The 12,197-nt window shown below is 44.4% G+C and overlaps 1 protein-coding gene across 2 annotated transcripts in view; it reads right to left on the bottom strand.

Annotated features, from left to right (window-relative positions):
• The window catches only part of LOC144158613 (protein NEDD1-like), a 60,504-nt gene that overhangs the window by 2,296 nt on the left and 46,011 nt on the right, over nucleotides 1-12,197 (bottom strand). For both annotated transcript variants that reach the window (XM_077689625.1, XM_077689624.1), the window contains 2 exons: nucleotides 8,669-8,865; nucleotides 5,110-5,232 (listed from right to left, as the gene is read on the bottom strand). In XM_077689625.1, coding sequence (XP_077545751.1) covers nucleotides 5,110-5,232; nucleotides 8,669-8,865 — 320 coding nt within the window. The remainder of the gene's footprint in view (nucleotides 1-5,109; nucleotides 5,233-8,668; nucleotides 8,866-12,197) is intronic.

Here is a 12,197-nt window from a genome sequence, read left to right as displayed (position 1 = left end):
GCCGCAGTACACGTACGGCAAAAACCCTCAAAGGGTTACGGTAAAAGGTTCGAAGGCATTTTATTTCACTTGAGTGTTGACGGCAGTCACCCTTAAGGGGGGACATGACTTTTAAAACAATTTCTTTTAATTGTTAAGCAAACTCTTTGAAACATGTCAGTCTTGCTGCTTTTTTTCCCACTGTTTCAAATAAGCCATTATTTTTTGAGTCAGTCAATTTGCTACCAAGATAATTAGACATAATTAGCCATTTTTGGAGGAACAATGGACGAAGCAGTGTTGGTCATAAAGCTAATCTTTATATTTTCCAATACTATGAACCATGCTGAATGCAGTAAGAGAATCGTTTTTTGATGCACCACTTGGAACTAATTTTACAGCTCATGAAACCTTGGTGGCACCAGTGGCAAGGAACCAATTTGAACGCCCATTTCAAACACCAAAGTTTAATGAGCTGCAAAATTAAATCCAATTAATGCATGAAAAAACGATTCTCTTACTGCGCTCACCAGGGTTCATAGTATTGGAAAATATAAAGATTAGTTTTATGACTAACACTGCTTTGTTGGTCCACCAAAAATGACTAATTATCTCTAATGATCTTGGCAACTAATTGACTGACTCAAAACACAATGCCATATTTGAAATCAGTGGAAAAAAGGCAGCGAGACTGACAAGTTTCACACAGTTTACTTAGCAATTAAAAGAAATTGTTTCAGGAGCCATGTCCCCCTCAAGCAACGCTTACACACAAGCAGACACTTTTATTTTCACTCTGTACTTGTCTTCGAAGTGCTGTATATTTAAAACTAGAAATAATATCCACTCAAAAAGCACTATGAGGTCTAATTCACGTTTTGATCTTGCAAATGGTGCCTGAAAATAACTAATCTACTCAACACGCATATTCAACTGGTAAGTATAAGTGCCAGGTCCAAATGATGTTTTCAGCGGTGCGCGACTTTGGTGGTGACTGTGTGCTAACAGCGCACACACGACAGGACGTTCGTTTTTCAACACCCCGCACTTCAAATGCTGCAGACTTGAAAGATAGACAAATCCGTAGCCATATAAGTTTTGCTTAACAAGGTCATTGTCCGAACAAGCTTTCAAGACACTGCCCCAGCCGGACCAATAACTGCAAAAACCCGGGTGGAGAGAGATGTTCATCTAAGAGAGAACATTGAGTTGAAAGCTTTTGCACAACCCGGTCGCCCCAGTGCAAAATAAGATTATCCGAGTTGCAAGCGTTAGTGCAACACCGCAAGCTGTCAGTCAAGCGAAGGGCATCGTTCGTCTATGCGCCAAGTCAAAATGGCACTCACCGCACCACTGACACACACTTGCGAGTTTCGCTAGTACTTTTCGTGCCACCGCTGACTGCAGTGTATCGCGGGGAGGCTCATCTTGAGAGTAAACTCTGCCGGAGAATTTCGAATATCCACTTGATGTGGGACCAAGCTCAATATAATAATTTATTTAAATTAAACCGGATCACGCAACAATTCGGCAACAGTTCATTATGTGCACCAATCCCATATATGAACATGTGTTTAAGAGTGCCGCAAAGCATGCCTTCTTATTTGTTTATTCATGCTTCTTAATAGTGCTTCGCCACACTCAGCAACCTTATCTTGAGTTCCATGCAAAGCACGCATACGCTTCTGTTGCATGCAATATCGGCAAGCTTGATAGCAAAAGGGTGAAGCTTTTCAGTTCCTTTCATAGAGTGCTCTCGTCTCATCAACAGCATTCATGATCGAAGCAATGTTTCTAGTAACCAGAGCAAAACAAATAAATTCGATGAAAGCAAGCACCATGGCATTTCTTTTCACCAACTGTGGCCTCTGCATGTCCCTTTCACGGAGCAAGATAAACAGGAGCGCCGACTTCGCTCTCTCCTGCGGGCTCTTAATGTCCACCACTCGCGGAGCACAATGCAGATGGCGCAGCAAATGGTCAAGCGGCCGGCGTTCCCCGTGCGCCGGCGGGCGCGTTGGCGGAACGCATTCCGTCGGCTTTTGTCGTCTGCTTCGGCGACGGTAGTTTTGTGCACGGAGTGCTTTGGGCCTGCGTTGGCGCCGCTTCGCGTTCATTGCGCTCCTCCTTCGCACGGCTTGATTGTTCGACAGCACCTTCTGGGTAACCCGAACCCGAAGGAATTGAGTGGTCGTACGGCACTTTGCATGGCGGGAAAACAAAATGTAGAGCGCACATATAGACATATGGCTGCTATACAAACACTACCTTTTGCGCAGTGCTTGCCGAAAATGTGACTCCGTTTTGTAAATTTGTGAACACCCATTCGGGTGTGTTTTAACAGGTTTTACAAAAGGCGAAAGGACCAACTGGTTCTGATCACTAGCGATTATAAAAGTTGCCTCAGCTTTCTCGCCATTCTCCAACTTACGTCCAAAACAGAGTGTGCCTATAACACGGACCGGCACTCACACGCTCATCAGAAAAGAACAGAAACGCCATAACATCTCCCGCGACTGCCCGCGACGTAGCAATCTGCTCAAGATCGAGGCCCTGACAGTGCGGTCTTTTCACAAGCCTTCATTTCACGATATTTGAATTCGTCTGGACCCTATATCTCTGTGGTGATGACTCGCTAAAAGAAAAGGTTTGACGAGCCGGATGTTTTGCTGGTCAGCCAGCCGCTTAAAGAAAAAAAAAGAAAAAAAAAAAAAAAAAAAAAACGCCGGGAACTCTCGTAGGCCGAAAATTGCAGCCATACAAAACGCAGCATTTTATTTGGAATCCACGGCGTTATCGACGAGATAACACGACCGTAGAGCGACAGTGAACATCGGGCGGTAAGTTGCGGTATGGGTTACAATGAAGGTTGCGTTTGATATTCTTGAGCGCCTTATCAAGATGACCGTGTTTTTGTACACTTATTACAACAGGGCAGCCGTCCAATTCAGTCATTGGCACAGAAATGTGTGTCTCATTGCCGTTTGCCGATGGAGACTCCGGGCAACCCTTGTAAGCATTGTTCGTACGCAGAAGGGGCATAAATAATTAAGCAGGCGGCCGGAGAGCGGGCCAAGAAAAGAGGGTAATTTTTGCGCTGCATCGGTTTGTCGTAAGCAGAATCACACTAGACTGCATGTTGTGGCGTTTCGTATTAGTCTTGCTCATTCTTTGGTGATTCTAAAGTCGTCGTCGTTCAGTTGCGTCTTACATCTGCTGGCTTAGTACAATATTTTTAGGGGGTCTTCATAATGTCAGAATAAATGCCCCCCGATAGGGAATAAGCGATCGCCATGTATGCGGTGGCGTGCGATTATCTGCGCCGTCTATTCCGGCTGCGCACGGGTGTTTAAATTCCGCGCGTGCAGGCATTCCTCCTGCACAGTAGGACTGGCATACGGCAGGCGTCATTGCGAAGGAAACGACGCCTCTGGGGAGAGTGAAGAAGGGAAGAGCCATGTACAGAGGCACAGCGACAAGAGGGCAAACGAAGGAGGAAGAGAGCAAAGGGAAAGCTGGGCGGCCGGCGGCGCGTGGACATTATCGGCCCGAGCAAAAGAATTTTTCTGGGCCACAGTCGGCGCTCCTCTTTATATCTTGCTCCGTGGTTCCTTTGCTGACTGCTTCTTTGCTGCTTGCGTTTTTATTGGGTTAAGGGGGACACTGGTCTTAAAACAACCTCTTTTATTTTCAAGTGAACTCTGTGAAACTTGCCAGCCTTGCTGCTTTTTTCCCACTGATTTCAAATATGCCATTATTTTCTCAGTTGGTCAATTAGTTCCCAAGATAATTAGAGATAATTAGCCACTTTTGCCCCCACAATTAACAAAACAGTGTTGGTCACAAAACTGTAATCTTTATATTTTCCATTACTATGAACCCTGCTGAATGCAATAATGGAAGCAGTTTTTTGATGCACCACTTGAAACTAATTTTACGGCTCATTAAACTTCGGTGGCACCAGTGGCAAGGAACCATTTTCAGTGCCCATTTCAAACACCGAAGTTTAATGAGCCGTAAAATTAGTTTCAAGTGGTGCATCAAAAAACTGCTTCCATTATTGCATTCAGCAGGGTTCATAGTAATGGAAAATATAAAGATTACAGTTTTGTGACCAACACTGTTTTGTTAATTGTGGGGGCAAAAGTGGCTAATTATCTCTAATTATCTTGGGAACTAATTGACCAACTGAGAAAATAATGGCATATTTGAAATCAGTGGGAAAAAAGCAGCAAGGCTGGCAAGTTTCACAGAGTTCACTTGAAAATAAAAGAGGTTGTTTTAAGACCAGTGTCCCCCCTTAAGCTCGTTGCGGAGCACAATTCACTCCAAGAAGTGTTTATTTCTTTAACAACTACAATTTCTTCTTCACTGATTGACAATATATCGAGGGTCGATTGTTTGATTGATTGATTCTGGGGTATTAGCATGAAGCTATATATCCGGGGTGCAAGGCACGCCATAGTGGAGGGCTCCAGGTTACCTACGACCACCTTGGGGATCTTTAAAGTGCACCAAAATCTTGACGTACAGATATTTTTGCTTTTTGCCTCCACTGGAAAAGCGGCGGCGACGGCAGGGAATCAAACCTGCTTCCTTGGGCTCAGCAGCATGCCTTAGCTGCTAAGCCACCGTGGTGGGTGAGGATAAATTATTATCATCAGCAGCAGCAGCAGCAGCACCCTCCCATAGATCTCCAATTACCCCGGTCCTGCGCTAACTGCGACCAATTTATCCTTGCGAACTTCTTGATCTCACACTGCCCACCTAACTTTCTGCTGGCACCTGCCACGCTTGCTAGGGATCCACTCTGTTACCCTTAATGACCAGTGGTTATCCCGCCTTCGCATCACGTGCCCTGCCCACGCCCGTTTCGTCTTCTTAATTTCTACTAGTATGTCCTTAACACGCATTTGTTCCCCGACCCACTCCGCTCTCTTCTTGTCCCTTAATGTTACGCCTACCATCTTCCATTCCATTGCCCGCTGAGTCATCACCAATTGTGGATCAATTGAGGTTGAGCCAAATCATACCGGTCCATTAGCCTACACAAAGGTGTGGGAAAACTCTCTTGTAACTGACTGGGATCGCTCACATTGTGATGAGAAAGAAGACGAAAGCGGCGCCTACCCTGAACGCCTGCTGCATCATGGTGAGCTGGAGGTGGACGTGCCGCACGTGCGAGTCCAGCCGGTGCGCCCAACGGTCGATGGCGCTCTCCACAATCTGCTTCACCATGGCCTCCTGCGATGGCTGGGATCGAGAGTACGAAGCAACGGGGTCATGGCCACTACTTGGGCAGCAGTGGGCAGGGAGCCCAGCAAGCAGGACAGCACCACACTAACAGGTGCAGCATGTTAGAGGCGCCATGAAGACAGAATGCAAACTTGGTTCATTAAAAATGCTCCTTTGTCCCGATAGCGATGATACCATTTTACTGCGAACTTCCCACAAATAACTATGATATCAAAGAACACATTTTAAAGGAGGACACTGGTCTTGAAAGAAAAAAAAAAAAAAGAAATTGGAATTAATTTTATTTGCAGTCTGCAGGTCCCAAAGTCCCAAAGAATGTACCTGCAAAATATTATATCTCTACCATAAGTATTGGCAACACTGTCGCTCTTTGAAGTCATCTAAATGACCATTTTTGCCTGCGTTCTGAAACTTTGGGCCCTGTTTTCTCTGAACCAATTTTTTTCCCTACGAGGTCAACTGTCGGGTACAATATCTCGAGACATACTGGTTAGCTAAGGTACAAGCTTGGGCGTGTTGGTATAGCGTTCTCGGAACAGCGCAAAGGGACGAGGACGAGGCGTAGAAGGGACACAGCACAGGGAACCAGGAAAACTGGTTTTCCTGGTTCCCACCTTTCATGCCCAAACTTCGAACGGTCGTAACTTCTGCTACGGACCAGATAAAATGGCACTGTTAGCCTTATTGCACTCCTTGATCTGTGCACAGTTCACTGGTACCCCGTTCAGCTGAATCCCTCCAGCAGGTTTTTTTTTTACAAAGGCTGTCAAAAAATCCAACATAAAAATGAAAAAAAAAAAAATTGCAATAATGTCGTTTTGCACAGAAACAAATTTTTTATCTGCAGTCAGAATGACAGAATGAAGACCTACATACATCCCCAAATTTTTTATTACCGTAAATGTGAAAATAAAGTTTTTGATCAAGGACCCATGTAGCCCCTTAAATTAAACCAGGACCCCTTAACACTGCATGCGAGCTAAGAGCAGATAGAGCGAGAGGCGTTTTTTTGTTGTGACATTACGGAAGTATCATTTAGTCTGAAGGCACAACCGGTGCCAACAATTATGATTTCCTCTTAAAACTCCTCCAGCTATAGTAACGCATGCACTTTGCCTACAGATAACCTTGCATTATCTGCCACATCTGCAATACTTGCCATGATAAACAACCGAGGTGGTAGGCAAGTATTCTGCTGAAAATTGCACGTCCAGGCTGCAATTGCACCTCCTTTAAAGTGAAAGCCCCGACAAGCAGGTGAGTAGTTCAACAGTTGTGCTGCAGGCCCCGTAACGATGCCACCAACCGGTAGCCCACTGACCAAGCAAGATGACGGGACCACCTTTCTGACTGGAGCTAAATAAAGATCAACACTTGCCTCAACTAGAATAAAAAAAGACTGGAAAAGGGCTAGTTGGTACATATCCAAGCGAAATGCGCCGTGAAAAAATACAGGACACCGGCGGCGCACACTGACACAGCGCTTACTGACAACTGAAATTTATTATTGTCAGGCAAGCACTGAATGGGCAGGGCAAGGCTTGCTGGTGATGATGCCAGTAAGGCTAGCAGGACCATTCACTGAAATTTTGTTTTTAGAGTTTGCTTCATTCTGGAGCATCCTCCAGGTTGCAACAGACATGGAAACCTCAAAAGTAAATAAAAAGCACAGCATAGCGTCACAAACGCATGAATTCGGCAAACGCCCCAATGCGACCACAAATACCAGTTCAACCAATTCAGTTTTGGGCATAATGCGCTGTAGAAAAAAAAAAAAAAAGCTAATTATTATTTCACATAAGTAGGGTTATTTGCTTTTCGGTAAAACCCAATTTTACGCGACTTTTTACACCTTGAACATGCTTCAGAAGAATCGGTTTTAAAAAACCCCATTCCTCCCCAAATAAACCTCTTCAAAGTAGCAATCTGCACAATCGTTTGCTGACGTTCCATCGTTCTCAACCAGTACTTGCTGGCAGCAAGCCCCACAAACACAGCTTTCGAAATCATTCAGTACTGGCATGACTGTAATGCTCGCTAGCTCAGGCTGGGAAATGCTGCACTGACATTGTTGTGTCCAGCTAATACAAGCTGTGTTGCCAAAAGAACTTTCTGCCGGTTGAGAAACACTCAACGATCGGACAGGTCCTGAATAGAGACCAACATGTTGTGCACGCTAATGATAATGCATGTAACAAGGCTGTGTAGAAACTCAATGACCAGGTTTTCCTGAATAAAATGTTTCATTTCTTGGAAGTTATCATGACGTAGTGATTCATTTCCAAACAAATGGCTAATTTTGGAGAGCATTTTCCTAGAAAACCCAGACGTCCCTCTGATTACCAGCTGGACGCCAACACCAAATTTAACGTTACACACAAAGCTCGTGATGCCTTCTACAAAAAAAAACTGAGTGTATTACTTAGTACACCTGAAGATTTAACCCTAAAAAACCAGAATTAAACAATGTTTTTACAAAAAACCTGATTTCTCCCCAATTATCAGTTTTTTCTGAAAACTAGCACCCGATTTTTATCCCCCCCCCCCCCCCCAAAAAATAAAAAACCCCAAAATGAACAACCCTACGCATACAGAATGTGAAAATATTGGGAAATTTCGAATATTGGCCTAAACCGCAAGACATTCAATTCAGCTTCAAGTGGAACAGCACCCTTGGAAAATATTGAATGTTTTCGAAGCACATCAAACTTTCGCAATACAGACAGCATGCTGTTTTAATGAACCCGCGGGTACGATTTTAATTAGGCCTCGCTGAAAATTTAAAAAATTGCCTACTAATAATGCACACAAATGCATTCTTTGCAAAGCACTAGAACAAGTTAGGCAGAGGATGTACCCCACCCCCAGCGTTTATCATTGACCACCGGAAACACGCTTTCCAAGGTAGCGGCAGCGAGGGGCTTTCCCGCAAAGCACCGGTGGAATGCAGCTAAACGGCAAGAGCAAGCACTTTTGGGGAGTGCCTCCCATCTCAACAGCAGTGGGCAACTGCCCCCTCCCGCCCCTCTTTTCACGCCCTGATAACGTTGCCACGCTCAAGCTGCCCGGGTCTACACACTCTAGACAGAAAGCTAAGCTACGTACCGAGTAAGCCCAGGTTTTTCTAATCAGGTTGTGCGGAAACTTGGTAGCAGGATAGGTTTCTCTGTGTTTGTTTGAAGCCGAAGAAAAATTTCACAAACTCTTTTAAACAAGCCTATTACTTTTCTACAGGCTTGCTCCTGGATTGTTCTTGACAAACTGTAGATTTCAGTTTTCTTTCCGGAAATCGTGAAATTTTCACTTCACATTAAAAAAAAAAAACGTTCACCTCAATTCGCAAAAACTAAAATGAAATATTCATTTACTTTGGAAGCAAACACCCTTACTAGAGAATTCAAAACCCCGGCGAATTAGAAATGCCACAGCTCACCGTGAAATCCGGTGTGGAGCCCGCAGGGGAAAGGCCGCCATTAGGAACGTGGTTCTCAGGCGAGGCCGGTTCCCCCCGATCCGGAGTGCTCTCCGGGGTGACGCCATTCACAGGCGGACTCTCCGCGACATGGCCGTTCTGCTGCACTGCTGCTGGGGCATCTCCGCCAGCTCTGGGCGTCGGCAGCGGCGACAGACCTGAAGGAATCGAGCAGCTACAACCACACTGTCATGCAAGTCATGACTAATACGGAACCGTGAAAGCCCTGTTGAGACTCAATGCATAACTTGGGAGTTAAAGAAGCCATGAAGACAAAATACAAGTTGGGTTTAAGAAAGACTGCTTAGTCCTGATAACAATGATACCAATATCATCGCAATCTTCGAACAAATAACGGAGATCTTAAAGAAAACGTGTGAAGCAGTCGCGACCCCCTAGCCAATTTCCCGCAACTTTTCTATGACGTCACGGAACCTTGTTTGTGCGATTGGTGGCTGCTTAACTGACCTGTCGCGACGACACATGACTGGACATCTGTAATGGGGCCTCTAGTTCCATTTGACCGCATCACTTGAATGTCAACGTGCAGTTAACGCACTGAAAATCGTGTTTTATTGTTGGCCCGTGCGACGTCATTCTTGCTCATAACACGTCACTGTGGCGCAAAATTTGAACGTTTTTAAATACCTCTTGCTTTTTTCCCGTTAAAAAAAACATACTTTGTGGCTGTAATGGAGCTGAGTGAGATACCGAACCCTAGTTCTTTCAAATTACACGAAGTTGTATTTTCTCTTCATGGCTCCTTTAAACATTGGCGGCGCAGCTACAGTTGAACCCCTTTATAAGAGACACGTACCGAGGAGCAGTTTCTGTGTCTTATATGAGATGTCTCTTATAAGCAGGGAACCGTGTTTTCACTTACTAATCAAATCCTAGTTCAATGTTGGCATCGTATGACTAAAATTAGCTCAAAAGAACGCTACAGCATGTTTCAAAAGATTCATTCTAATTATTGTTTGGTCCCAGAGTTTATGAAACTTCGTTTGCTTCATGACTGTATTTACACTGTTTTTTACAACCGATTCTACAAGCTTTTTTTCCTTTCCTTGTTTGTGGAAGATGAATCGTAGATGTTGGGTTCACAAGCCTGATGAAAAACCAGAGCGCACAGCTTCTTCCGCTGTGTGGTTAGGCTATTCATTACGCTTGCAGGACTCAACGTCTCCAGTGCTTCTTGACTGGGAGCTACGCGAGTAGGAGAGCCCGCAAGTGTGATCGCGCTCCATCCAATGAATGGCAGTAAGCTTCAACTACTTCTGTCAGTTGCATTTCCATTGGCAGGGCTTCTCATTGTCATTTCATAGCTGACTGAACCACTTTGTGTTTGCTGAAGTTATAAAAAATAGCAACTGCACCTGTTTGTCGTCTACCTGTGTTTCCACAATGGAAGCAACTGCAATTAGTGACTGGTGACACTGCATCTGAAGTTAAAATGTCTGTTACAAGCGAGATTATTGATTAAACTTCAAGGATGACTTGTCCCTTATAAGCAATCTTCTACATCCAATGTCTGTTATAAAAGAGGTCAATTTAACTCTTTCGGGACCGCTCCATAGGCCTTCAATCACATATGATCGATGGTTTCGCGAGTCTGCAGAATACAAATTTTCGCTCGATGGAACACCTAGCGACATCTAGGAGATAGTTTGAAAACTGGAGTTTTCTCTTTTGTGAAGTTTCTTTTTTTATCGCCAGGCGGCAACGCGTCAGATATTTTATTCTGACGGGCAGTGGTTTCAAATGTAAACAAACATGGCATCATACTCGCGCGAGCGCGATAAGAAATCCGCCTCGTCTCGTCTCGCATATCTTCGCCTTCTACTGTGGATTTTAACGATGAGAGAGGCAGTGAAGAGTCGGAATGTGGCTTTAGAGATTGGATTTCAGCTCGAGTGAGGATTCGGGTGTCGATCAGCCTGGAACATCAAATCGCGCTCAAAGGTGGGTGTTGGTTTCGGTTTCAATTGGCTCTGGAGTAAATATGTGCGCTCGAAATATGTTCTGGCTGGTTTATATTTGTTCGCTAGGGTGTTAACTACCTATGGTGGTGATCTCCTGCCACCAGTGCAGAAACGGATGAAGTTTTCGCCGAGACGAGAGCCCGGCGTGTACCTGGGCGACGACGTAGCCATGGCCTTAGTGCCAAAAAGATCACACACAAAACAAAAAACCAGTTACACCTAGCCACATCAAACTTTTGCGAAGAAGAAACAAAGCATTGTGTAAGATTTTGTATATCCTGAAATAATTTTATTATGTTTGAATATTTTTATATTTACGCTTTTTTCTATCTTTTTCTGTAGTTTTTTTACGAAGTTCTTACTTTCAGATTTTTTCATGGTTCTATCGTCAGTGTTGAAGTAAAACTTGGTATTGTATGTCAAAGAGCATATAATTAGCTGCATTTTGGTATATGCTAAGGCAGGATGGTGCCTTTGCTTTATGTAATAAAAAATTTGTACCGCGACCTCCCTTTTTCATCACTTTTTCCGGCGGTCCCGAAAGAGTTAATGGGAAAGATAGGGCAGCCAACCATGTGGGTGAATAGTGTCTCTTATACCCATTTGTCTCTTACATCAGTGTCTCTTATAACGAAATTCAGCTGTAGTTCTTTTTGACAAAAGCCTGGATTTAAAGATAGACAGGCCGACAGCAGCCAGACCAAAATTTTCCCCCTTAGGTAGCCAAAGAAAGGCTATATTGTCTTTTCAAAATTAAATTCACGAACAATTACATGCCCATTGATAACGGCATTACAGTCAAACCCGGATATATAAAACTCCAAAGAGATCACGAAATACTTCAATATATCGACAATTCGAAATATAAAATACGCCCATGTGAGGCTTATCTGAAAACTCCACACATCACCGAGAGCTTTCCAAAATTTCAACAAGCAGTAGCTTACAGCTTTGTTCCTCAAAGCTCAGTAAATATCAAACGCAACTTGACAACCACAACGCTTTATTAAGCATAAAGAAAGTCCGCAGAACTTCGCTTGCTTCTTCTTATGCGTCATAAAGTTCACTAGACTGTCTTCAAGCGTACTAATGCCATCCGAATGAGAACGTCTGGCACCATCCACTGCGCTACCATGGCAGCCAATTACGCTGAATGCTGACGCAAGCTCAGCCGTGGTAGGTGGTTGAGAATGTTGCCAGGGCCGCTAGTCAGCCACGCATCTTTGGCATTGGTGACCCCCGCCATGATCGCCACATTTCGTAGTTCTCTCAGCTTTCATTCAACAAGCTACGATGCGTTATTTACCGAGAAGTAAGCAAACAAAGATAGCATTTTCCTGCCCCGCTTTCCTTTCACATTTTTGTTACGTAGCCAATGCATCTTGAAATAGGAGCGATGCACCGGCAGCTCTGGTGCAGCCTAGACTGTGAATGCTGGCTACGGTAGCTTCTACGTCTCTGAGCAATGTACGGCAATGGAGGATGACTACGGCAACGTTTCTCTGACG

The sequence above is a fragment of the Haemaphysalis longicornis genome, unplaced genomic scaffold (assembly GCF_048455015.1).
Source record: "Haemaphysalis longicornis isolate Haplotype H1 unplaced genomic scaffold, Haemaphysalis longicornis Haplotype H1 scaffold_10, whole genome shotgun sequence".
Taxonomy (NCBI): domain Eukaryota; kingdom Metazoa; phylum Arthropoda; class Arachnida; order Ixodida; family Ixodidae; genus Haemaphysalis; species Haemaphysalis longicornis.
This window is presented reverse-complemented; position numbering and strand designations above follow the sequence as displayed.